Source organism: Lonchura striata, chromosome 16 (genome assembly GCF_046129695.1).
Source record: "Lonchura striata isolate bLonStr1 chromosome 16, bLonStr1.mat, whole genome shotgun sequence".
In the NCBI taxonomy this organism is placed as follows: domain Eukaryota; kingdom Metazoa; phylum Chordata; class Aves; order Passeriformes; family Estrildidae; genus Lonchura; species Lonchura striata.
The window spans coordinates 10,940,561-10,967,132 of NC_134618.1; the positions used below are offsets into that span (position 1 = coordinate 10,940,561).

The 26,572-nt window shown below is 41.1% G+C and overlaps 2 protein-coding genes across 5 annotated transcripts in view; one reads left to right on the forward strand and one right to left on the reverse strand.

Moving 5' to 3' along the window:
- CYTH3 (cytohesin 3) overlaps positions 1 to 6,660 on the forward strand; it is a 48,832-nt gene extending 42,172 nt beyond the window's left edge. For 2 of the 3 annotated variants that reach the window (XM_031506165.2, XM_021539757.3), the window contains exons 10-13: positions 2,035 to 2,113; positions 2,195 to 2,266; positions 2,400 to 2,554; positions 3,182 to 6,660. In XM_031506165.2, the coding sequence (XP_031362025.1) occupies positions 2,035 to 2,113; positions 2,195 to 2,266; positions 2,400 to 2,554; positions 3,182 to 3,254 (379 nt within the window). In that variant the 3' untranslated portion in view covers positions 3,255 to 6,660. Of the gene's footprint in view, positions 1 to 2,034; positions 2,114 to 2,194; positions 2,267 to 2,399; positions 2,559 to 3,181 lie in introns of those variants that run through there. The other variant, XM_031506166.2, reaches the window with a different exon arrangement.
- Positions 6,661 to 7,247: 587 nt separating this feature from the next.
- USP42 (ubiquitin specific peptidase 42) lies at positions 7,248 to 26,426 on the reverse strand. 2 transcript variants are annotated; one of them, XM_021539755.3, is made up of 17 exons: positions 26,265 to 26,426; positions 22,526 to 22,763; positions 21,560 to 21,760; positions 20,373 to 20,483; positions 20,111 to 20,213; positions 19,877 to 19,944; positions 19,643 to 19,713; positions 19,028 to 19,110; positions 17,614 to 17,725; positions 17,095 to 17,235; positions 16,787 to 16,887; positions 15,726 to 15,864; positions 14,370 to 15,098; positions 13,926 to 14,011; positions 11,800 to 13,296; positions 11,032 to 11,324; positions 7,248 to 8,801 (listed from the first exon to the last, which is right to left on the reverse strand). In XM_021539755.3, the coding sequence occupies exons 2-17, from the start codon at positions 22,752 to 22,754 to the stop codon at positions 8,761 to 8,763; spliced, it is 4,005 nt and encodes a 1,334-aa protein (XP_021395430.2). In that variant the 5' UTR covers positions 22,755 to 22,763; positions 26,265 to 26,426; the 3' UTR covers positions 7,248 to 8,760. The 2 variants fall into 2 exon arrangements, with proteins under 2 accessions (XP_021395430.2, XP_077642999.1); XM_077786873.1 differs by lacking the exon at positions 26,265 to 26,426 and having other exon boundaries at positions 22,526 to 22,935.
- Positions 26,427 to 26,572: the final 146 nt, after the last annotated feature.

The window sequence follows — 26,572 nt, forward strand, 5'->3', positions numbered from 1 at the left end:
ATGCCTTCATTCACTTCAATCTGCTCTATGATAGTAACTCTTTTCCCTGTTGGATTAATTCTCTTCCTGAATTATTTTCATACTAGAACCGGGCAAGCCATGACCTCTGATAGTCTGTTCCCTTTTAGCCTGAAAAACAGAGTGATGTTTTAGGGTCATAAAAATATTAAGTGATGTTAATCTGCTAACCTTGGAGAGCAGAACGTGACTTAGAGCCATGGCAGTTGGTCCTGGGTTATGTGAACTCAAGTCACGTTGTGGTGGCAGCAGGGAGTGCCTGGCAGTCACCGTGACTCGGCGGCTGCGTTTGCATTGGGCTGGCAGTGAGTCAAGCTTGGGTTCATCATTCCAAGCCCAAACACTTCCTGATACTTGAGCCAGCTCTCGGTCAAGGTGGTGGGGAATTTTTCTAGTGACTTACGTGCCAGTTTGAACATCTCTGCAATGTTTATTTAAGGATCTGTCACAGTGGTTGTACTAAAATGCCACCAGTTCTTCCCTCACTGTCTCCAGTTCACTCAACCATTCATTGTGTCACGGCTTCTGCATCTTGCACATTTTTGCCTTCACTTATTTCACCACACCTGCTTGCAGATTAAATTTTTCTTCTGATATGAGTGCATCTGGTGGAAACATCAAGTTTATTGAGTACATAGAATGTTGCAGTGTGTTAGCACTGGGTTATTGTGGAGGTTGTGAAACCCAGCAAAAGCAAGGTACAACATGCAACATATTTGGTCTGCAATGCAAATATGCAGATTGGTATCAAGAAATGTCATGATATTCCTAGAATTGTTCTTTAATTTGAGTTGGATTTCTGTATTAAACAAAAATCCAACTATCTTAAGCAGAACAAAAAGATTTAAAAATTATGCTTATATCTTAAATTTGATTATATGACTTGGATTAAACTGGGTATCTTGTGTGTATTAATGGTGCTCTTACATGCACAGGTGTTCATAGCAAGATCAACTCTTTTGAAATGCTGACTTAATGAAATTAACTCACTGCTGAATGGATGATGCACAGGTGGTGACATAATCCTGAAGTCAGATAACTATGGTGGATCTAAACCTTTAATAACATATGCATGCTCTATCTACAATTGTCTTTCTTGGAAATGAATTTTAAAATAATGTAATTGGGAAGCCAAGTGTGTTCTGAAGCAGCCACTGGCAGAAAAACAACTGAGAAGGCCAAAACAATACTATTGTTTCTAAAAAGGAACTGTCCCCTACAGGGTGACATTAGCAGGTGTAAAGAAGAGGAACTCTGTGTTTGCTGTTGTCTAAACTGTTAATGAAGGAAAAATTGGCATTTTTGGAGCAGTAGCTATTTCTTCTGTCAGGTGTACTCGATATATTAACCCAGGAAAAGAAGATGTTTTTAAAATACTGAAAGATGACAAATTAGTAAATATAGTATATTTTGGCACAGGATTTGCTCCTCATTGATGACACATCATATTTGTTCTGTTAATATTTATGAGCACCGAAAGCACTTGACGTTAAATCCAAAAGTAAGGACAGTTTCTTAATCACATCTTTGCTCATGAGTGGAGTGGCCCTTAATTTGGGGAGCCTTTCCTTGCCCGGGACAGGCTGTTGAGGGGGTTGCTGCTGTTGCAGGGACGCCGTTGCTGGTCCTGCAGGCGGTGCAGGTGTGAGCAGAGGCGGTGTCAGAGCAGCCCAGGGCTGGCCTCACTCACAGCCTGGCAGCCAGGGCTGTGTCCAGCACTGGCAGAGCTGGTATTCCTGCTGCAGGGAGCACTTGTAAGGGCCTGGACACAGGGAGCAGGTTTGGCCACTCACTGTTGCCCATGGCTCTCCTGGCTGATGGCACCTCCATAGTTGATGCTGCCTCAGGACAAGTTGCAGTAACTGTTCCTTTAACCTCACTCATCTGTGCCTGATCCATTTACCATTAAGCAATTAAACCATACTTTGAAAAATAAGCAGAACTTAATTACTTCCTTGCCCGTTGTTGAAGCCCTGACAGCAGCACGTGTTTAATTCTAGAATACCTTTTGTTTGTAGGGGGAAGAGTAAAAACATGGAAACGGAGATGGTTTATTCTGACTGATAATTGCCTGTATTACTTTGAATACACAACAGTGAGTATATGTCATGGTGAATTTTCTTTGTAATCAAGACTTATAAGTAGCTAATAATGTGATATTTTCCTAATTTTTTAGGACAAAGAACCTAGAGGAATTATTCCATTAGAAAATCTTAGCATAAGAGAAGTTGAAGACCCTAGAAAACCAGTAAGACAGTTCTATATTTATTTTTAAAATAAAGATGAGTAAACCATACGGAACTTAATTGTACTGTTAAATGAATGTATTTGTCAGTTTTGTTTTGGTCTTTTAAATTTATTATTTCATTTCTACCCTCCAGAACTGCTTTGAGCTCTACAACCCCAGTCATAAAGGTCAAGTAATCAAAGCGTGTAAAACTGAAGCTGACGGTAGAGTGGTGGAAGGCAACCATGTAGTGTATAGAATATCTGCTCCCACTCCAGAAGAAAAGGAAGAGTGGATTAAATCTATCAAGTGAGTTTAAAGCCTTAAATGTCTTTGAGAAGTGAAGTGTAAGCTCTTTACAGAGTATGATACAAAGAGAATTTGTTGTAACTTGTTGGGAGAACTCTGATGTGGCAATGTCCTCAAGGAGTAATAGTGAGCTCTGTGGTGTTGATGGATCAAGATACAAATCTATTACTGTGTAGTCCTAAGGAAATGCTGCTGCTAACTCAAATGAGGACAATATAGATTTATTGTTCTGTGCAAATGTAAAATCTTGATTGAATTGTCTTTAAACCTAGTTCTATTGGATTCTTGCTTCATCCAACAATTTACTTTAGTGACATGTATCTTAAGCATGTTCACATGCAGCTTTAAACTTCCACAGCTTGACTTTATGTTGAAAGGTTTCTAAGCAGACCCACACTTAAAGAACTAAATAATACTGAAGATGTGAAGGTGTGAGCTCTGAATTGAATCACAGTGGAATACAACCTTGTGCCAAAGAAGTAGTTGTGGTGCTTAAAAGTCAGCCATCCATCTTAAGAGTGTGAAGTCATCCACAAGGAAGAGAACAAAAGTTTTAGTTTTCAAAACCATTGAAATAGTTAATGGGTATTTGTTAACCAAACTGATGATTCCTTTTTTCTCTTCCAGAGCAAGTATCAGCAGGGATCCCTTTTATGATATGCTGGCAACAAGGAAAAGACGAATTGCAAATAAGAAATAGAACATGAACAGCAACTTGCAGACCTGCATCAACCTATAACTGAGCATACTGTGCAGTGGTAGAAGAAATTGGACAAACTAAATGAAGACGACTGTACATTTTTTATACATATATACATATATATATATATATATATATATACATACACATTTTACTATGGCATAAAAACTTGGCAGAACTTTTCAGGGTAAATAGTTACTGGTATATAATTTGAAGTAAGCTTCAAATCCCAGAGAATTATTATATTGGAACTTAATTCAACTGAACACATGGAAGCCTTGTTTTCACTTTTATTAGTGACAACTCCAGTTTACTTGGGTTGGGAGGAAGGAGTTCAGGGCTAACACTAAAATGTCCTCTACCTGTTACCTGAGCACATTACCCATAAAAGAAGGAGTTTTATAATGACTTCGAGTTCTCACTTAAGTGCAGCACAGCATGGTCTGGCACTGCATTTTCCTGTAAGCAGAAACCTCACAATCCCAATGGCAGTTTTCAGTCCTGTGTGTTTCACAGTAACAGCTGAGTGCAGCTTTCATTCAGGATTCCTCTCCTGCCTTTAAGGAAATGGCTTTCCTTCAGGAACACAGTGACTGGCAGATCAGCAGGTGCCTCGTGGTGCACAGGGTTTGTCAGTGTGCCCTGAAATACAGGCAGGGCCCAGCAGCAGAGGTTTGAGACTGTGGCCATGACATGAAGTACCAGATGTGGTCTGTTGTTTGCCAGTTGACAAAAGCTCCTTCCTGTCTGCTACTACACTCACAACAAACACTAAGGTTTAGTGACTGGTTTCATCTGCTTTTTATATAGTAACGTCCTGCTTATGTTGGAGATGCTGTAGTTTGATTAACACTAAGCTACTGCTAAAGGAGAGAGATGACAGGGCTTGTGTGGTTTCAGGCCTTGCATGTGAAAGCGCCCCCAAATAATTTCACATGCATTCAACGTTTTTAAAAGCAATAGCCAGGAAGGTAAACTGTCTCTGTAAGATGTAGCCCTAGAGAGTTAAGCAAGCAGGATTCATTCATTTGCTTGATAACAAGCTTTGGACATACAGAGCTTGTGCAAGTTCATACAAGTTCAGTATTTTTATTGCATTCTTAAAGGCAATTTTCAGATTTGTGCTACAGCAGTTGAAATTGAAAAAGATAGACATTTTTACTGAAGAATAAAGTATTGATTACATGGTGCAGCTAAACTTCCCCACAGGCACGTATCTTTGTTTTTGAAACCTGTGAAGATCTTTCTGTAGTCCTGCTGCTGGGTCTTTGAGGAACACATCAACTGCTGCAGCAGATTTTACTCCAGTGCTTTTCTTTTGATAGCACACATATTGTTCTTAAGGTGAAGCTCCTAATTGCACAATGGGGGCAAAAAGTGGGAGGTTTTGACTCTACTGCTTCTGTTACTACTCAGTTTTTCCCAAACTTGTTGACCTGAGCCATGCCTACTGTGCCAGTGAATGTGTTGGAGACCCAAAATGTTAAAGCAGCTTTGCTTGTTGGTTACAGGAGCACCTTTGGGTCTCTTGTAGGGAGATGTGCTGCACTGGCAAACCCAGAGACTTACCAAGTTGATCTGTTTGAAATCTCCTTTGAACTGTAAGGGAGAGTCTGTTTCACTGTTCTGTCTTACTAATTTGCCTTGTTTTGCATGAAGTATTGGCCTTGTGAGTGTTTTGCTTTATTGCATGTTTGCAAAAGAGGCTGAGAGGAAAAGAACAAAGAAAACTCTCCTATGTTTTAGATTTACCCCAGGGTGTGTGGAATTGCTTGGGTGAATGCTTAAATCTTAATGCTTCCAAAGGAGTAAAACTCAGCCAGAGGAGGGAGAATCCTTAAGTGTCAGTGTGGGGATATCTTTTCTTAATGGAACACATTTAAACTCTTTATAGAAATTAATGAAGTTGTGTATCCCGTGTTTGCAAAGCAGCACAATGATGGAGCTGCTGCCAGCACTTGTTTTGAGTCTCCTGTTCTGCAGTGACATTTTGTTTTCAAACACAGCCTACATCAAGTCTTAGCTTTGGACAAGTAGATTTGAAATGCAAATAGTGACAAGTCAGATCAGTGGTACTAGTGAGCATAAAGGTGAAAGGCAGCAAATACAGTATTTCTGGAGAAATGTGAGATTACAAAAGCATTAATAAGCCATGAAATTTATCAAATTTGTATCAATTTTATCAAATGTATCACTTTTGTATCAGATTTTTATTTTCTGAAATACCACCTTTGAGGAAATCTATTTATTTAACCAGGTGAGGATGCCTATAAACATGAAGGAAGGGCCTTGACAGTTCATTTGCTGCATTTAGTTTGAAGTTCTTATATCTGGCAAAATAATTATTTAGAGTAACATGTAACTGAGGATATTATAGCAGGAAATATATTATTTCTTAACATTGAAATGCAACATCTTAAACAGCTACTTGTGGTGCTCAGTGTATCTATTTAATTTACCAAAGCTAATGGAATAGCATTTTTGTGTGTGTTAATATTTGATTTCAAATGTTCTTTGTAACAGTATTAACAGGGAGTGAAACTGGCCCAAAATTTCCACTGGCCACGAGGCCAGTAAAACAAAGTGGCTTGTGAAAATTTTGGCCATATCAGGTACTATCCACGAGAGTGAAGACAAATCTCTCAACCTTTCCCTTTTCTATTGGGCTTCAAGGCCAGGGTGGCTACTGCAAGTGGCTGCTTGGTGGCCTAAAGCAGGATCTGTTACAGTTTGGCCATGCTGAGGAAAAGTCCTCTGGAGACAACAGATTCTCCCTTCCTGTGGCACTGGAACTTGGGGAACTCTTGAGTTCTTTGCCTTTGACTCTGCCCTCTACACCTGCAGGGCAGTGAGAGCCGTGGTGCCAGTGCAGCTGGGAGGGAACTGTACACAAAACTTAAGCTCAGCTGGACTGACTTAAATTTTACAATATTCTGACAAAATAAGCTCTGCATCACTTAGCATTTTGAACCATTTTAAACTGGTACAAAACTGAAACTTTATAAAGTGAGCAGCATTTATAATGCTTCATATATAAAAAAAAAACCTGCATATTTTTAAGATTTATTACATATCTATGTAGATATGCTTGCTGGAAAAGCTAGGTCTGTTGTAGACCAGATACTACAAATTAAGACTTGTGGCTTACCAGTTTCATTTCTATATTTTCTTGGAAAATGTTTCTAGCTAGAGTTTAAATATAAAATGTAAATACTGTACAGGTATGTATTGATATGAGTATTACTTCGTGTATACAAGTGATTTGCATGACAAATATTCTGTATCAATCATTGTTATAACGGTGATGTTCTTATGTAAAGCGACTGCAATATTAATGTTTTCATTTATCATTAAGACTTGTTGCTTAAATCTGTCAATTTTCTCAAAAATAAAGTGTGAAACTGTACTGTCTCCTCATTTACCAGGAATACATGGGAGGCAATTGCTGACTCCTAAGAGGTTAAGGTTTAATTTTAGAACTGTTCTTGTAAGTAAAAGGCTTCTTTTCCCTACCCTTAGGCACAGTAATTTAAATTATCAGGTTTAATTTTTTCAGAGAAAAAACCCTTAAACTGCAAAATGCTTCAGTAAAGTGAGTTACCACATGAGTGTGACTCCAGTAAAAGCTGGTTTCCCTTGAGAGCCACCCTAAATTGAGGTATTTTATTTTGTCAGTTCCCTGCCAAAAGTTTGTCAGATGTGAGGGGAGGGAAGCGGATCTCTGCTCCTGGAGTAGATTAATTAGTTTCCTCAATTAGCAATTAGAAACAGGTGCTGCTGCTCCACAGCTCTGGGGCCGTGCCACCCAGTGCCCTCCCTGCTCCAGAGCCACTTGGGGCAGCTGGGGCCTGTGGGGCTCTGAAGGGAGGCACAGCAACAACACAAACTCCTTTTAGATTGTGCTGGAGTTACTCATCAGACAAAGGACAAGACACCAAATCTTGGAGCCAGAGGACAAAAGAGGAAAAAAAAGCCAGATACAGGACAGGAATGTTGGTTACTTTGCCATGTTACTTTATGTAAGTCACATAACTGTTGCCATAGGAACATTATGCAGGTACATTATAATTTGGCTTTATGGTGTTCTCCATCTACCAAAATACTACTTTTAAGTATTTAGTGAGGCATTAACCTTGCTCTTTTTTGCCTTTTTTTTTGGTTTTGATGGTTTTTTTTTCATACACAATACCAAGCTCCTGCTGAGCTCCCAGCCTGGTGGCTGTGGAAGCTTTAAGTTCAAAGGAGAAGCCTTCAGCATCCTTGTCTAGGCAGCTGCAGTCCCAGGTTACTGATCTTCTCTGGCTCACACCAACAGCATCTTCTCCCCTACACTGAGAGGAAGATGTGACTTCTCAAGTGTCAAACACACTCTGACAGCTGTCAGCTCCCATGACACAGTGCATGTTAAATAACTCAAGTAAAACTCAAGTAAAAATCCATTTTAACTTTGCTGTATTTATATACTATATAAATTTTACATGCTATATATTTACAGTGGGGCAAGTGCTTTTTATCTTTAAAAAAACAAAGATCAAACTTTAGACATCTCTGAACAACACAGCTTGTATAAACCAGACAGATTATTCAGATGAACTGTATTTAATACAGGTTCCCCACTCATCTCCTGATGCAGGACCAGTGAATAATAAGTGCATCACAGTTTGATAGCATTTAATAATAAAAATAAAAATCACAGTATGAATTTGTCTGTAACTAGACACTTTAGAGAGACAAAACAGACAACTGAGACTTAAGACAAATGACAGTATATTAAGAAAATGTAATAAAAACTTATGGAACAATATACAAATAGTCTTGAGAGATACATTCAGAACTGCATATTCGTTGTTTCACAATGTCAAAAACCAGAAGATTTTCTTCAGATCTTGAATATAACTCAAATGTGAAGTAAATTAGTTTCTAGTGTCAGACCACAGGAAAAAAAAAAAAATGAAGCTCTTGCAAAACTTGTGAAGTTTTAAATAAGTCTTTAAATTAAATATACAGACTGTCAGTTGCAACTTTTATAATTCCTGGTCGCTCTTGCACCAGATGTCTTAACTTGGAGTAACATTACATGAATAACATAAAGTCAACCTGAGTCTGTAATTAAGCAGCATTTGAGATGGTCTATTCCAGGGCATTATCTCAGCTCAGTGAGATATTTATGTGGTAATTTACAATGTTCAGCAGTTGTAAAAAGTTTTCACCCTTTTGGATTAGAAGTATATTTTAAAAAACAAAGTCTCAAGTTAAAAACTAAAAAAAAGTTCTTATATGGTAAAATTCTGTACAGAAATGTTAAGCACCACTTATGACTGGATTTTGTCTTGATGGTAATTGATAATAAATCTTAAGTTTTGATGGTCACTATTGGTAATGTCAGGTTTGAAGATAAGAAGTCGGTGAAGGTAAGTTGTTTGTTTTGATGATGAGAAGTTGTTGGTTTTGAAGGTGAAGTTTTGTTGGGGTTGGTGGTCAGAAGTCCTTGGGGTTGGTGGTGGGTTCAGTCTGAGTATTGAAGGCTTTCATCAGTCAGCTCCACATCTGAAAGGGAAAAGGAAACAAGGTCAGTCCTGCTGTGACATTAAACATTAAACTGTCTCAGGGGCTTGATTTCTGAAAGACAAGGCTCAAAGCTGTCCCAGCTCCATCTGCTCCCTCAGGACAGGATCCAGCTGCACCCCAGTTCTAGGCTAAGGCTGCTGAACTGTACAGAGCCTTAGGACAGAGCCACCTGCTTTAACAGCAAGTGCTGGACCTTGGCTGAATCCAATGTAATTGAAGTTTTGCCTAGAAAGCGTTGTTTTAGTAACAATCTTGTGGTCAGGTTGGCCAGATTGTAGCCACAAAGGCAGAGCCTTCAGAAACTTGCTGGAGAGAACATGTAGCAATGCAGGAAAAACTGCTTCAAAGCTGCTGCTTCCCCCCTCCTGTATAAACTTTTCTAAAATAACAACTTATCACTAGCTGTTTTCATCCTTATTAATTTATTCAAAATAACAGGAGTTGGGGGAAAAGGCACAACCTCACAATTCCTCAGTGGTTCCTCGCCTGTCCCTACCTTGAGACATTCAGTACTCAAAAGCACGGCCAAAGTGGCCTCTCTTGAAAGCAGCTTCCATCTTCAGAGAGCACTACTTGAGACCCATATTAAAAAAAAAAAAAAAAAAAAAAAAGACTGACCTTCCAGAAGATGGAGCTAATTAACATCCATGGACTTGAGGAAATAGTAAAATTCTCAAGACTTAAACTGCTTCTGCCAGCTCTGTTGTTCAGCAATGCACAAACAGCTCCTCCCTCCCTGCAGGGCCCAGCACCCCCAGTGCCCTGCCCTGAGCAAGGAGATGCAGAACACTGAATTCCTCACTAAACCTGGTTTTGGAAAAACCCGAGTTTGCCACCTGCTGGCCAGAGAATCACTAAGGCCAAACCGTTTTACTCTGTTTAGTTCCTTATTTGTCAGCTGCAACAGACCCTTTTAGTGCAATAAGGGTTATTTTGGACATGAGTATCATAAAAGAAGTCCCCTTTTACAACATAAGGATTTGAAAGACCTCAATTCAGTTCTTAAACTTTTCTTATTAAAGAATAATGGGTGAACAATCAGCTTTCCCTCCAGTCTGTATTTTTAGAATACAAGTTTTGGTTATCTGTCTTAAAATAAAATTTGTTTTCCACAAATGCACTTCCCCTTTGCCTTGAGCAAACTTTTCAGTGCAAGGATTCAGTGCACTGACTGTGGCAATTTGCTTAAGTGTGGAAACTCCATGAAAGAGATTTTAATTTTCCAGAATTTCAAGATTAAACTTCTCCAACTTTTTTGTTTTATGTGCTATATTGACAGCTTAAACACAAATAGAAATGAACAGGATGGTCACTGACCATTAACCCAATTCTTAAACTGTGGGTAGGTATAAAATGTAGACAATTTAACAAATAAACTTGCTTTTGGATAGCGAGCTATCTTCTTCAAGGATTACTTATCTCTGAGTAAAATAGTTAGGGGATTGTTTTGGTTTTCTATTAAAATAGATGAGTAACTGGAACTGGTTTATGTCAGATAACAAACATATAATAAACACTTCTGTTCAGCAAAAATTTCATGGGAAATGTTGTCAAGTTTGATTTTAGATGTTGAATTTGTTGCAGTGTGCAATCATCTTCATTGCATAATTTTAGAGCTAATTAATTTAATTAATTTATCTACTGTGAGCCCAAGTTGAGATTATGACAAGCAACAGCTGAGAGCTCAGTGTAAATTTAGTCAGGCACACAAATTCATAGTTGGCTTTTTTTAAGAAGCACCAGACAGACGTTTTCAGACATTAAAAATTGGGAAGAAGCTGTTTCCTCAGCCCACTTCTGTATATTGTTAAGCCTATACTAACAGAAAAACCCCACAACTGAATAAAACAATAGCAGGAATTTAACATTCTCCAGGTGTTAAATTGTGAAGTGTCCTCTGGAGGTTTGGCAGCTGTGCTTAGGAGTAGGCAGAGCTACACCTGGACCAACAATATTTCAGTATTATCACCAACTCCTGTTATTCTGAGTAAGGAACTAGCACTGTTTCTGTGCTATGAACAGCTGAATGTAGTATTTTATTTAAATTATAGAATGGTTTGGGTTGGAAGGGATCTTAAAGAGCATCTATTTCCAACCCCCTGCCACGATACTGTTTGGAAGCTGTGATAAAACCCAGGGATTTCATCACACAAGCATTTAAAGACTGCTCTGAATAACCAGGAGTCCTGCCAACATCCCAGGGCCTTACCTCTGACATACTCAGTGGATGCCATGGAGCTGTATTTCTTGCTGTCACCTGCACCAGAAGGCTTCTCTTCCTTGTAGGGTTGTTTACTGCCCTGGTTTCTGTATTGCTCACATAAATGGTCATCTGGAGGACGGGATTCTTCCTTCTTCTCCCACGTTTTCTTCTGGAAACGAGGATCTAAATATTCCAATAAGTCTTTCAGTTTCCTGTCGTGCTTCTTCTTTTTCTTCTTTTTCTTATGTTTGCGATTGTCATTGTCAAAGTGGAGCACAGAGCAATCCAAATCATAAAGTCTGAAGGAAACATGCAAGTTAAAAATAGAAAAACAGATGTGGCACTTGATGTATATATGAAATGTTATTTATTTACCACAGGTGACGACTTGCAGAGTGTCTGCTACTTTGTGGTACCTTCTGCATATCTAAGTTAATTTGGATGCAGCAACCTTAAGCCCTCAGAATGAAGGACAAGAGGTCGTGGTTTGTACACAAATTGTTAACAGGCATATGGGGATTTAAAAAAAAAAATTAAAATTGTAACCTAATCAAGAACGGTGTGCAGATGTTATTCTGTCTACATTGTCCAGCTCTAGTGTTCTAACACAATTCAGCAACATCTTTCCTATCTTCTCTTGGCCAACCTAATAACATGATCCCGTCACATTATGACAGATAAGTTACTTAGAAACAATGAAAAAAAGGCAGACATGAGAAATACCCAGAAAATAATTAGGAAAAAATTGCTGATTATGCTGGAATCCTTGCTTACTTGTAATCCTTCTCTCGATGTTTATCTTTGGACTTCTTTTTCTTCTTGACCTTCTTATACTTTTTGATTCTTTGGTCGTCTGTCTTTCGGCATTTCTTTTCTATGTCACTTCCACTTTCTTCTTGGTGGGAGTATTTTCTTTTGCCATTTCTTAGTTTTTCTTTTTCATTTTCCCGGGAAGAGTCCTCAAAATTTGAGTGAGCTGACACTGGTGGAGGTGCATGCCTTTCATGGGAGTATTTTTCCGAGTGCTGCTGAGGTACTGAACAATGGTGGAAGTTTGCTCTGTGGCTGCTGAAGTGATGCACATCCTCCTCTCGGGAGAGTGTGCTGTGAGCCCATCTGCCTTTGCAGTGATAATCCTTGTGTGACCTGCTGTAAGCTTGGCTCGATTTGTCATAGTCTTTATCACAATGAGAGGACCTCCTCTCCCTACCATCCCTTGTTCCATGGGAGGAATAATAATCATTGTAGTACCTGCACTTTTCCCATCTCCGTGGTTCATCTTGGTAGTATCTTTCTCTAATCCAAGGTCTGTCTCCTTTGGAATAATAATACCTGTTCCTGTCTGGATCTGTCCTTTCTCTGCTTCGGGATCTGTAACGAGAATATTTTCCTGAGGTCCTGCCATTACTGAGAGTGTTTCTTTCACTGTGGGAGGATCTGTACTTGCTCTCACTGCAATACTCCTGCTTATGACGGCTCTGCTTGTTTGTATCCACACTGTGAGAGCTCCTCCTCCTGTGGGAATGATCATCTGATTTGTTTCTGGTTTGCCTCTCCTTCTCCTCAGTGTCCGAGTTTTCTCTCTTCCTCCGGTAGTGCTCTTTGTCAGTTCTTTTAGAGTCATGGATTTTTTTCTTATTTTTTTTCATATGTTTATCATCATCTTCACATATTTGATTACTCGGTCCCTCGTCTGCTCGAGAAAATTGACTTTCCAATACTTTATCCAGCTTTGTAATAGAAGAGTCATTAACAGGTGGTACCTCTACATAGTTATTAGAAATGTCCTTTGTATCTTGGCATTTATCTGTAATATCTAGAGATGCAAGTTTTTTAGAACTACATTCAATGTCAGGCTTTATAGAGGAAATTTGCCCTAATTTCTCTTTGCTCTCAGGAGATCCTTTGATGTACAAAGGATTTTCTTTTGAAATGAGTTCAGGTTCTTTTGATCTTCTTAGTTTGTCTTTATCTCTGATGTCTTCAGACTCACACTGCCCAAGGAATTCACCTTCAGTATCCAAGGATTTTTTCCTAACCTTGTGCTGACCATTGATATTGAGATGTGCATTATCAGCTTTTGTTATAATACTTTCAGCAACTTCTTCTTTGGTAAAAATGGTTTCAGAATCTGATTGAGTAAAAAGTTTCTCAACCTCACAGCTAAATTTGGAAGGAACCTTCCTGGATTCTTCATAGGCAAACAGTGCTTCCATCACTACAGTATCTGTAACTCCATCATTGTCAGAAGATTTCTGAGGTCCAGAGACACTGCACAAAAATAAAAACATATTTTTAACTTGAAAAAGTCCATCTAAATTATGTTAGGAGTAAAATCTCCTAAAAAAGGACAAAAAAGCAGCTAATGTAAAACTCCGAAAGACATTGACTTCAGAAAACCTTTCTTACAACTCCCTCAGCTTCCATGGAAAGTTTTTCTTCTCTCAGTTTTGCAAGTTGTGCCTTAAAAAACCCATCCCAAACACACCCAACTCCTTCCACTTGCAGCTCTGAATCTCATCAATAGCCAGAACAACTGTATTTGCTCTTCCCCCAATTAGAAAAAAGGTAAACACACAGATTTTCCACTTTTCCCACAGAGCAGATTGTGGAAATTTACATTCACTCATCCTAGGATGCAAAAAAAGGAAAGAGGAATAGAAAAGGTATTCCAGATGATGGAAGAAAAATGTAAAAACATCCTGTGAAAGTTTTACAGGAGGCATCTGCCTGTATTTAGTATCAGAATAATGTGTGCCCAGTGCTGATGTTTGCAATACCAGATGTACAGTGTGGAATTCTCTGTACTGATGTAAATCTTTTAAGTATTACCAGTAATTGGGTAAAATAGTAATAAACTTGTATGAAATCTTGTTTTAATCACAGTGTAGTCATTTTACCTCTTTTCCTCCGACAAGCTGTTCAACTGGCTGTATGTAAGGGATTCTAAGATACCTTGAGGATCTGGTGACAAAGGTTTAGGCATCTACAATTAAAACACAGAAGTTAATAAAGAAAAGGCTATTTTTAGTCAAAAATTACTGCTGACAAATTTCCAACATTAGATGTTAAACAAGATCACAGAGATACCTGCACTACTCCTACTTGACACGTCATCCCCCTCCTCCCAAAAATGTATTTTATGAAACTTGTGAAGCATTATCTCCCTGAACTTCTCTTATATTGACATATGTCATATGTTAGCTCTGCAAATTCAGTGAGATAACAGCACAAAGGGTTAGAATGAAATCTGTGCTGCATTTTCTTGGTATTCCACATTGTAGTGCTCATGAATATTGAATACATCACAGGTGAGAAAGTCCAGATGAACAAATGTAACTCACCGCTTCAAGCACTCCATTTGCTTTAGCGAAGAAAATCTCAGAAGGTTTAACAGGTTGGACTTGGCAAGTGGAATCATCAAGTTTCAGTCCATTTTCTTTATATTCATTATCTAAACTAATAGCACCATTTAGGGAATCAATTTTTGGCAGCTCATGCTGGGATCTTTCTTCTGCGTTCTGACAGGATGAATGGGAATTATGCAATGTACGGACCACCTTCCCAATCAGAATTCCATTGGAAGATATGATGTTGCAATGCCTTTTGAACAAGCCCTTTGACTCCTCGGATTTTCCTGAAGGTTCTGCACCGAAAGGGACCATGTTATCAGAACAGAGCTTAGGGTTTCCATTCACTGCTGGCTCAACAAAGATTTCATCAGGAACCTCTTGCTTGGAGACATTAGTAGCAACTGACACTGTGGAGAGGTTTGAGGTAGGCTCTGCTGCGGAAGCGTTTGTAATTGTGGCTGAAGGAAGGGGCTTCAGATCCTCCTCCTCCACAGCACTGCTCGGACACTCCGCCTGCGGCACCGCCTGCCGTGTGGGCAGCTTGTTGTGAATACTGATCGTGATCTTCTGCGTTTTGGAAGGGTCTGTCATTGAAGGCCTGGAAATTGCCCAGTTTTGAACACAAGCTGTTGGTGGAGCTGAAGATGGCCTTTTTACAGCAACACCAACAGCACTGAGATCCTCTTTTAAGGGTCCATTTCCATTTAAACGACTTGAACTCTGGATTTGAAGAGATTGTAAGATGGATATGTTCAAACACATAGCACTGGAAGTTTTACAACATTAAATTCTCATGCTAAATAGTTCTACAGACTCAATACCTAAGATGAACCCTCACATCCCTCCCAATATACATGCACGTCCAATGGGTGTGTGTAAATCCTGCCTTTGGTATTAAATGGCCATCAGTTCGACAACCACCCAAACAACTTAACATTAACTAAAGCTATTAAAAAAAATTTATTTTCCTTTTTAAACACCCCGTGACAACACTGGAATATAATTCTGCTAGTACTCGGGAACAAGACAATTTGTATTCTATCACTGTCTCAACTAAAGTGACACTGATAGGGGTGGGGCAGATATTTACTTTTACAATTTAAATTACTTAGGCATTAACAGACTACTTAAATTGTCTCAAGAGCACAGCTCTCAAGCTTTAGAAAGCCGAGCTAGAAAGTAACTAAGTGACATCGCTGCACAATTAAGGCTTAGCCACTGTTTGAGTAACTCTGTCTCCAGCATGAAGAAACCTGCTGTATGGAAGGGAAACTAAAACTCAAAAAGCCCCACCCCACACCAAAACCTGTTACAATTTGGTGCTATTACCTGTCCCCCTCCAATTACCTTAATCATGTGAGGAGGAAGCCGAGGTCCCATGAACGCAGCCTGCTTGCTGTTGGCCCCACGCTGGCCCAGGAAGGAGCGGGGGTAGGAGGGCGCGGGCAGGTAAAAGGCTCGCTCCCCCAGCGTCAGGTCATAGCGCCTGCGGAGACACAGCCGAGCTCAGAGACAGGGGCTCAGAAACCAGAGACCAGGGGCTCAGAGACAGGGGGCTCAGAGCTCAGAGACAAGGGGCTCAGAGCTCAGAGACCAGGGGCTCAGAGCTCAGAGACCAGGGGCTCAGAGCTCAGAGACCAGGGGCAGCTGAGCTCAGAGACCAGGGGCAGCTGAGCTCAGAGACCAGGGGACTCAGAGCTCAGAGACAGGGGGCTCAGAGCTCAGAGACAAGGGGCTCAGAGCTCAGAGACAAGGGGCTCAGAGCTCAGAGACCAGGGGCTCAGAGCTCAGAGACCAGGGGCAGCTGAGCTCAGAGACCAGGGGACTCAGAGCTCAGAGACCAGGGGCTCAGAGCTCAGAGACCAGGGGCTCAGAGACCAGGGGCTCAGAGACCAGAGACCAGGGGCAGCCGAGCTCAGAGACCAGGGGCAGCCAAGCTCAGAGACCAGGGGCAGCTGAGCTCAGAGACAAGGGGCAGCCGAGCTCACAGCTCTTCTTCTGCCCATTCCTGCATTAAACCCCATCCTATAAGCTCAGCAACAGTGTATATGACAGGAAAGACACATCAGGAAGATTCAGGCAGGACTACAAACTGAAGATTAGATAATGGTCTTCCTACAATGACTGTCCTTCCCAGAGCAATGATCCAGACTCACACCATCTATGGCCATGATTTCTCCTCTTTTCTAAACTGGCCAGCTACAGTGGGCAGATAGAAACCAGCATACCCAAGTGCAGAAGTTTAAGGTCAAACGATGAAAGGTAATAAATGACACAGGGAATTTCCACTTAGACAGAAATATACAAATAGTAATACTTAGAGTGAAAAGAAAAAGACTTCAAAACAAGACAATAACTTGACAGCAACTTGACAATAAAAATGTTCTGAGCACATCTGGTGTTATTACCTGATATAAAAAAGTACATAAGCTTGCTGATTGAGAACTGTTTTGATATCAGAAAGCTCTACTGAGGCATCATTCATTCGGTACCAAAGTCCATTACCAGCCTGCAAACAAAGACAGAATATCTTCAGATGAATTGCATGTGTTCCAAAGGACATCACAGATAGAGCACTGCAGAACAAAGCATACCAAAACAAAGCAAACAAAGCACATGATGCAATGTTTTCCTCTAAAACCAGTGGTTACCAGCTACATTTTAATTTCTTTGCAAGCAAAAATTTTATCCTGTTAGAAGTTGAGCTGATCTCTACCTTTATGAAGCAGAGATAGTGTCCAGCATTACAGTTGAAGCCACTATGTACAAGAACTGCATATAAAGCATAGATGAGGGGTTCTCCAATAGATTGGGACATATATGCTCGAAGATCCAAATATTCAGGGTATTTTACATCCTAAACAAAGACAAAGAAGATTCAAAAGTTATCCTGAAATACTTCATGGAACAGCCTGAAAAAGACACAGACTAGGACTTTATAAATATATTTTTCAATTCACTTGAAAATTTCTTGGAAACGACATTTAATAACTTAAGCTGCAGGGAGCTATTTTCCACAGAATTAGCTCTTTAAGGGGAAGGTATGTTCTTATGGTCACACAGGAACTTTATCAGTATTAAAAAAGAAAGTAACAGCCACAGCTGCTAAGTTATTATATTGACTTCTCTTACACTGTAGTTACTGCCTGAAATGTGAACAACTTTAAAATGAGTATTCATCTTTGGGAAATGCCCATTCCAAGAAGATTAAGCAGCATTCCAGCTGCAAACATACCTTGTTGATCTTTCCACCCGTAAAATTTGCAAATCTTTTCAGTGATATTGTGAGAACATTTGAAGAGCGATGTATCGTGTATCTCTTTGATGCTGGAACCATCTTTTTGCACCTTAAAAACAAGCACAGATGTATTTTTAACATAATATTCTTTTCTCACCCAGAAGTCAAACAAGTTTTCATCTCTCACACATGCTTATGCTATTTGAATGACCTTTTGCTTGTATAATATGTTAGATCTTTTCTTAAATCCATAAATTGCATTTCAGTTTTGTTAAGAGGAGAATGTAGCAGGATATTAGAGACAGTTCTACAGAACAAAGGATTTAGACATTAGCTCTTGATAGCCAAATAAATGCTTGAACGTGTATCTTTCTTTTGTCAAAAAGGTAAGGCAGTAAAAAACGTAAAGAAACCACTGGAAGGAAACAGCCATTCTGCAAGAGACAGACATTGGACAGTACTGAGTTTTCTTGTACTGAGGTTGCCTAGAAAGGCTGAAACCCTCTGCAGTCCTTCAAAACAAAATTTTTTATTTTGTTTGTTTCACTGCACACTCCAAGGAGGTACAGACTCAGTCCTGAAATGCAACCATCAGCATAAAGACTGAAATATGTCACTTTACATTGTCAAGAAAAGTACTCCTGAGTAACAAATAGAAAGGAATTAACAGTCTCTTTTAAAACTGATGTCAAAATACAAGGTACACAATTCCAAACTGATGGAGAAAGCCAATGAACAAAATAAGAGAGCCGCCCAGAATAAGGCAAAAAAAAAAAAGAAGTGGTTTACAAAATTTTGAAACTTGTATTTAGAGATTAAGGTTTCAGGCAGCAGTAATCCTTATTAGAAAAAAATACTGGTATAAAACAAAAAGGAAACTGAAAATTAACACAATAGTATGCCAGCAATGGAAATGACACCGTACATACACCAAACCTTTCTTTTCAAACTCACAATAAGACTAAATATCTGGGTTTGTGTGTGACTAAGCTGGTGTTGCCTCCCATCCCAAATCCTTGTCCATATCCCTGAGCTCCAGCTCACCACTAATCAGAAATGCCTTTTAACTTCTGGCCATGAGTATTTTAGTGTGCAACATCACACTCAGGAAGGTTGACAAGGCCCAGCACAGACAGTATTAGAAAGAAAAGTCTAATGTGAGCAATACAATTCTTATAACGTATTTCCAAATATTCAAACAGAAATATAAAAATTACTCATTTAGAAACGAGTGCATTATTTCCCAGGCTTTGAATGATTTCAGTATATTAGTTATGTAAACAAAACTAAATGAAACATCAAGCCACGTCTGTCTTATTGCTAAACAATGTCAAGAGAGAACTCATCCTCCAAGTCATGCACTGCACTGAACATGTATTTTGTATTAAGGTGTAATTAATAATAATCTTACTTGCTACACTTATAGCTATTTTCACCATCCAGCTGTTCCGGTTTCACAAATTGTTCTAGAGCTCTGGTGACAGATGTAACTGCCTGGATGAGTAGAAAGAAAGTAGAATACTAGTCACAAGAACTGCAAAATTTCAAGCACTTACAAGCACTTTACAAGAGAACCATGATAGTTTATACTTAAGTGGCCTACTGTGAACCAGCAAACACCACGAAGGAGAACACAGAAACAGAGTTCACTGAGTATTTACCTCATTTCAAAATGATCCCGCTTCAAATGAAATAAATTTTGCTGTGCCAGGCAGTATCTGTGGTATGCCTTGGCATCAATAATGAGAACAATCAAACTCATCAGTCTAACAATAGATGTATACTGAAGTAGAATAATTGAGAAGTATGATTCTATCACTGTTTGTGTAGCCATAATTATTATTTTTCCAGCTTCAATCCAATCCAAACATGGAGAACATTTCCATGGCTTCCACAGAACAACAAAGTCCAATCCACTACCATGTTGCTTTGCTTTAACAAGATAACTTTCTAAGCAAAATTACTTTATTTAACAAAGCTCTACAAGTCTTTACACATCTCAGCCCATGCTCACACATATTCTTACCTTTATATCCAAAGTAACATCGAGAAATGGCTCGTATGTATCTGACACTGCTTTGCAGTTCAAGCACTTTACTGGAATCAAAATACAAATGCTTAACATCACTTGAATGAGACTAAATGCATGAATCTAAATTATTAATACACATTACTTTAGTCAAACTACAAACTCCTTTGCTACAGACAGACAAAAAGACACAAATCAGTTCAAAAGACAGTAAATTTTTTTAAAAAGTACCTCGAGATCTTAGATATCCTCCAAATATTTGATAGATAAGTGTGGTGGCTTGAGAAGATCTGTCTAATCTGAAAACAAATTACAGTCAGACCTCAGAAGACTGAAAGCACAGAGTTAATTTCTCAAACAATTTTTGGTTTTATGAAAACCGAGGACATAGATTTTAATTCATGATAGTAAATAAAGTAGTAAGAGGGGCTAGGAAAGATTTAAATTTAATTATTTTATGCTTACTTGGTGCTTCCATTCAAGCAAGCTTTCTGTAAAGCATCAACAGTGAAGCATAAGAATTCATGTGCATCCTCTTGACTGCCAAAGTGGAAATGTTTTCCTATTCCTAATAAATAAGAAAGTTATCATATATTTATTTCTTATAGAATGAAAGAAAATATACATTTCTAAAATACTCTTCTTTAAAGTATCAAAATTATTTACATGCATCAAATAACTCGGTGTAAAATTAAAAAAAAAAATAAACCTATACCAAACTACTTACTTTTAAGGCCATTGATAACAGACGTAGGTTTGATGGCATTATTAGAGCAACACAGGACCTGGTTGATGTGACTTTCCATTGTGCACATCATACAGAATCCTTCTACATGACCTAGTGAAACAAGAAAGCATCCCATTCTAGTCAAATACACATTGCTAAAGAGAAAACCTGCCCTAAAATAATAATAATCTAAGTTGTAAGCACAATGTCCACTCTCTGTGGTACATTCTCTTCTCCTAAGGTGTCAATATCCCAACAGTTTTGTGGCATTTTATTGTGCAAAACTGTACAGAATAAAACTCATTAAATCACAGACCAGGCTCCTCAAAACCCCATCCATCCTGGCCTGGACCACTCCCACTGGAAGGTGTCCCTCCCCATGGCAGAGGATTGGAACTAAATCAGTTTGAAGGTTCCTTCCAATAATTCTGTGATTCTTAACTGAAATATTTTTTACATATGGGAATAAAACACAGTCAAACTTCTAGGAATACATATTAAGATACCAGACTAGAAAGCATACAGGTGCCTTAGGAAATAACTCAACATTTATGGATATAAAAAGAAACTCCCGTAGGCTTAATAAAGTCAAGTATAAAAACAAAATTCAAAGAACATAAATTCCAGGCTTTAAAAAATATAAAATTAATTATTTAGAATAAAATCAGCCTAAATTTCAATACAGTCCCCCCAGATTTCTATTTGAGTTAATGAAAGATTAGCTTTCTAGAAGGTTTGGGTTTTTTAATGAGTCAACATTGAACATGTAATTTATCACAGTATTAGTGCACTGCAGTATCTCAGCTGTGAAGACTAAGAATCTTCAATGCCAACATCCTAAATTTTATCACCTTTCTACCAGCAGGAAACCCAAATGCCAAATGTTCATCAAATGCCTCACTTTACAATGTACTTCATTATTCACATGAAGCACGAAATGATCTTTTCGTCAAGTTTTACCATGGCACATTAAATTAATAAATTCGCTTTATATGCCTCCTATAATTCTGAGCTTCCTGTTAGCAAAATCAGAGAACCATTTAGGCTGGAAAAGACCTTGAAGATCTCATTCAAAAGCTGCTTCCACAGGCAAAATAGGACAAGTAAGAATTTTCCTCACAGAACCCCTGCTTTTCTTTCACCTTTGGAGATGTCCAACAGATTTATAGTGTTAAGAAAATACTCACATGACTTGGTGTGCTCAAGTGAAAGCATGTAATTGGCAAGAGGAGGCGTGTAGGTCAAACACTGGAGAGTAGAATTAAGGAAACATGTGTTGCCGAGGTTCTGCAGTCCAACTCCAACACTTTGTGTTTGTTGCCAATCCATACAGATTTTCTCAGGTGGAAAAAGAATTCTTTGTGGCGGAGCAATCCCATCATTAACAACTGCAAGAAATTTGAATGTCAAAAGAGTTGTACTGGTTTTGTTTTAAAGAGGGTATTTAAAAAGGAGGATTCTGCAGGAGCAGCCTGAAGAAGCAGCTCTACTCCAAAACACAGCAACACATGATGCACAGCTTCAACATTGCCACGTGAATTTGCTAGTCAACACTCTCCTTTGGACAATAGTTTACTAATCTGTTTTAATTCTTCTAACAAAAGACACAAACTACCACTCTGATTTTAGTATCCAATTTCTTTATCCCTATATCCTTTAATCTCTTAATTAAATTATTGTTTTTTTCCTTATCGTAACTTAAACCACAAATTTACATTTGTGGTTATGCAGTAAGAAAAATCAAACAGACAAACAAGTAAGCAGCACAAAAAGTAACCCCACAGATATCAGATCTCTTCCTGGGCAGTGTTATTATTCAAAGACTTGTGAATAATGGAAGCCATGAATAGACATGGTAAAATGTACTTTTCTCTCCAGAACAGAAGAGACGTAGGTACATCTGTGCATTATGAAAAACTCCCCTTATTTGATTTTACATAAATAGAAAATACTTTACAAATCAATTGTAAGTAGATAAACCCAAGTTCTGCAACACCTATCCCTGCAGCTGCCTTAGGGGATGCACAAAATTGAAATCTGTGGCTGAACTCTCCATTTGCTGTAGTCCCATTTTATAGCAATGCAAGTACTAAAATCTGCTTCTACTTTGGTTTTGTTTTGAACAAAAAGGAGGGAGGACAGAAGACACTTACCTAGATCTCTTTGGGCAAAAGGCTTTGATTTTTGAGATGATCTACAATAAATATGCCCCCCAGGACCTTTGTCCACAGAGACTTTGTTTGGATCTTCTGTAGGAGGTACCCGGCCCAAACTTGCAGTGCGAGACGTCATTTTTTTTGTACGGGGTTTCATAGATTTGTCAGACCGTCTTGAGGAAGATTTTTTAGACTTTGAAGATTTTGGCTTGTTAACTATGGTCATTGTTCATATCTGTAACAAGGCAAAAGTTCTGTTTGGCATAAGAACGTTCAATGTATTCCAGAAAGGAAAGACCAAGAGAAATCCTGTCCCTTAGCCTCAAAGAACCTGAAGAACTCAACAGCTAAGAATCAAACAAACAAGGGAACAAAACCCCAAAACACAAAAAAAATATTCCACCCAACACTAACTGAATACACAAAGATTTTTCTCCATCCAAACCGCATCAATATTTTTTTAGCTTCTGCTGAGTTAATGACTGATGGCATTTCTTACACTTTCATGGGATTTTAAACCACTATAGATACCGAGATCTTTTTCTTAAAAGAATCTGTGAGCAGTGGCACGATCAAGTGCTGGCCTGTTGAGATCCAGAAGGAATTGTCTGGCCAACATCTTCCTGCTCCTGGGAACTACATACCCCTAATGACACAGAGCATGGGAAACAGCTCTGAGAAATCTTGGGAAAGAAGAGCTAGAAAACACTTGCAAATTTATTTCCACCTGTGTTTCTTCTGCCCTTCCAAGAAGTATTTGGATACAATTCTGGCAGCACTCCTTGTGGTATTTTGCACCTATCATTTACAATGCTTACTTATAAACCAAGAAGCTGAATTCAAGAGCATCTTTTTCAGTTCTACTTATGTAAAGTTGTTTTGCCAGGGAAAACCAAAAGAAAACTATAAAAAGAAAATGATGACCACAAAAGAAAGCAAAACAAATCCTCAGCCTTCAAGAATAAAGGCAATAACTGATACTAAGTCCTTTATAAAATACTGATTATGTTTCAAGATGGTACCTCTTTAAAGACGTGTAATTTTGTGTGCACAGTAAGCTGCGGAATAATGACATGATCAATTACTAACTCCAGTATGTAAATTTTTACTACTATCATACTCTATCATGTAGGGCCTGTTCAAGTTTAGGGAAACTATAAACTTAACTGAGGGTTTAAAGTATAACCTGCTTTTTAGCACTAAAATAACTGGGAGAACAAAGCATGAAGCAGTTTCAGATTCATGGCACAACTTGACTGCTAAAGATGAAGCTTCCAGTAGATTAAACAAAACACAGTAAATCGCACAACTTCTAGTTCCACAAAAGACAAATTACATGTAGAACCTTTAATTAGATTTTTTCCCCTCTAAATTTTCAATTTAAAATCTACTCTGAACACATTTTCCATTTCAGAGAGGATAACATACAGAAAATGAAAAGTTCACTAATGTTACTGAAAAATGAGGACATCCCTGTCCATTTCAAAGACTAAGATGACAGTTCTTGGGCTTAGTGATTTTCAGGTAAGACCCGGACTCCAAATTGCAGATACTGGTGATCCCCTTTTCCTGATGGAAAGGGAAGGGGTTTCAACAACATAATAAAGTTATTTGCAGGACAAAAACCAGAATCAAGACTGCAGCGAAAAGCAAACAGAAGAATATTATCACAAAAAAGCTTTGCCCTTATACTGACCAATGAGGGAAGCCTCACATATTTTTAAATTTATTTTTAACAACTGAGTAGCACTGATTGGTGCTGCTAATTTAGTTTTGACAACTGATTAGCAGATATCAAACAGCAGACACCTGCAAATATCAACGGATGTCAAGAATAACTCAGATCTACCACTTTTTCAAAATATAATTAATTTGGATATAATATCTCTTTGATGAAGTAGCACAAACATTACACAGATATTTCCCCACTATTCACTGTAAATACAGGTTATGCTCTTGTACCACTGCTGAACATAAATTCACATCGCCATGTGTATTGAGTTCTTTCCCCCTCTGCTATTCCCATAACAGACTTCTCACAGTATGATACTGACGAACAAAACAGAACAGTTTTCCTCCCATTTGGAGTGATGCATCAGCGTTGTTTAGGTTCTTTTTTCGCAGTCTCATCACAACACGCATCGGTTAATACTCGGATCTAAATATTTATGTTTGGTCTCCGCTTTGCATACAATAAATCACAGCTCAGGAGGGTTTATACAAGATCCCGTTCACAGAACAGCGTTCAGCCAGGGAGTATGAGTCTTTATCTCAGTACAAACCAAACACTTCCAGCAGCGAGTGTTAAAAAACAAGAGCAGCACGCGGCAACACCGAGGCAGAAACAAGAAGCAGGAGGAAACAACTCCAGCAGAAGCAGAGTCACCTCGCTGCATCACCGACCGCACCGCACACGCCGCCGGGAGCACAAACAACCCGGGGCAGCGCGCAACACAAACACACGCCCCGCGCTGCTTTTACTTTCGTTACAAAATTAAAGGCAGCAGAGGCGAAAGTAATTAATGATTTTACCCTCGCAGAGCAGGCGGCGGGCAGCGCTCGGCGCGGGGCAGCTCCGAGCTCCGTGCCCCGGGGCCGTTGCTTGTGGCGGGACCGAGCCCGGCGCCGCGAGCGCCCGCGAGCGCCGCGCTCCGGGCGGCCCCGAGCCCCGGAGCCCGCTCGCAACCGACCCGCCCGCCCCGCCGGCGCCGAGCCCGCGGCACCCACCCGCTTCCCCCCGCTCTGCCCTTCTGAGGGGTCCCGCTTCCGAAAACGCTCCGACACCGGCAGTGAAAGGCCGCCGGCAGGGGAAGGGACGGGCATCGCACGCAACATGTCCGCGCTCCGCGCGGCAAGAGCCCAAACACACACAAAACAAAACCCAGCCCGACACGCAGGGAGGGGGGCCGGGAACCGGCCCTGAAAGAGCTCCCGCCTCGCCCTTCTGCCTCTAACCCTCACACCGCTCGGCCCCTCAGCCCCGCGGCTCCCCGCCCGTGCCATGGCGCCTCCGCCTCCCGGCCCCGTGCTGACCTGTCCGGGCCCGCGTCCCATCCCGGCCCGGGGGCAGGACCGCGGCGGCGGCGCCCAACGGCGGCGCCGTGCCCATGGCAACGAGGGTGGGAGGGCGGCGAAGCGAGCGCGGAGCCCCCCGGGCAGGGGGCGGAGGGGCCGCGGGAGCCGCCACCGCCGCGCCGAGCGGGAACAACGCGGGGCCAGGCGGGGCTCAGCGCCGCTCTCGCCGCGGGACGCGGGGCCGGGGCGTCCCGGCCGCCCTCCCGCCCGCGCCGGGACGCGGGGGAGCCACGCCGAGTCCCCCGCGCCGACAGCAGCGGGACTGCAAGGAAGGAGATGCGGGCGCCGGCGGGACCTCGGCGCGTAACGGAGAGGAAGCCGCGCCGGGAGGGGACCGGTCCCGCCGGCCCAGGGGGTGGCGGCGGCGGCGGGGCCGGGTCCCTCCGCCGCGTGCTGGGGACGGCGCCCCGCCCCGCCCGGGGATCCCACCCCCTCCGGCTGCCCGCCAGCCAGGAGGGCAGCGGCCGAGCGCCTGGCCCGCGCCCCGGCGCGGTGGGCTGGGCTGGGCTGAGCCGGCTGCTCCCGCCGGTCGTTTTCCCTTCCCTTTCCCGGGCCGGCCCCTCCCCCCGGCCCATTGATTTCCAGGCGGGAGGCGCACGCGGTGCCGCCGGGCTGTGCCGGGGCCGCCGCCGGGCCCGGCGCTGCCCCCCAGCCCCATTACCTGGCTCGGCCCCGCTTGACTCGGCGCTGCCGGGTCCCCCTCGCCGCAGCCCCCGCCTCAGCCCGGCCCGCTCCGCCTACTGTTACAGTCCGTCGGGGAACAATGACGTCCCTCCGCCGGCCTCTTGCATCCGGGGCCCGGCGCCGGCCGGGCAGGCGGGCGGGGGGAGGAGAGGAGGCGGCGGCGGCGGCGGGGGGAGCAGCGAGCGCCTCCGGGTCACACGGGGACCGGCACCGCCCCTGTGCCGCGGCCGGGAGCCGCTAGAGGGGGCTCGGCGACCCCCGGTCCGGGCGCGGGGCTCACGCGGG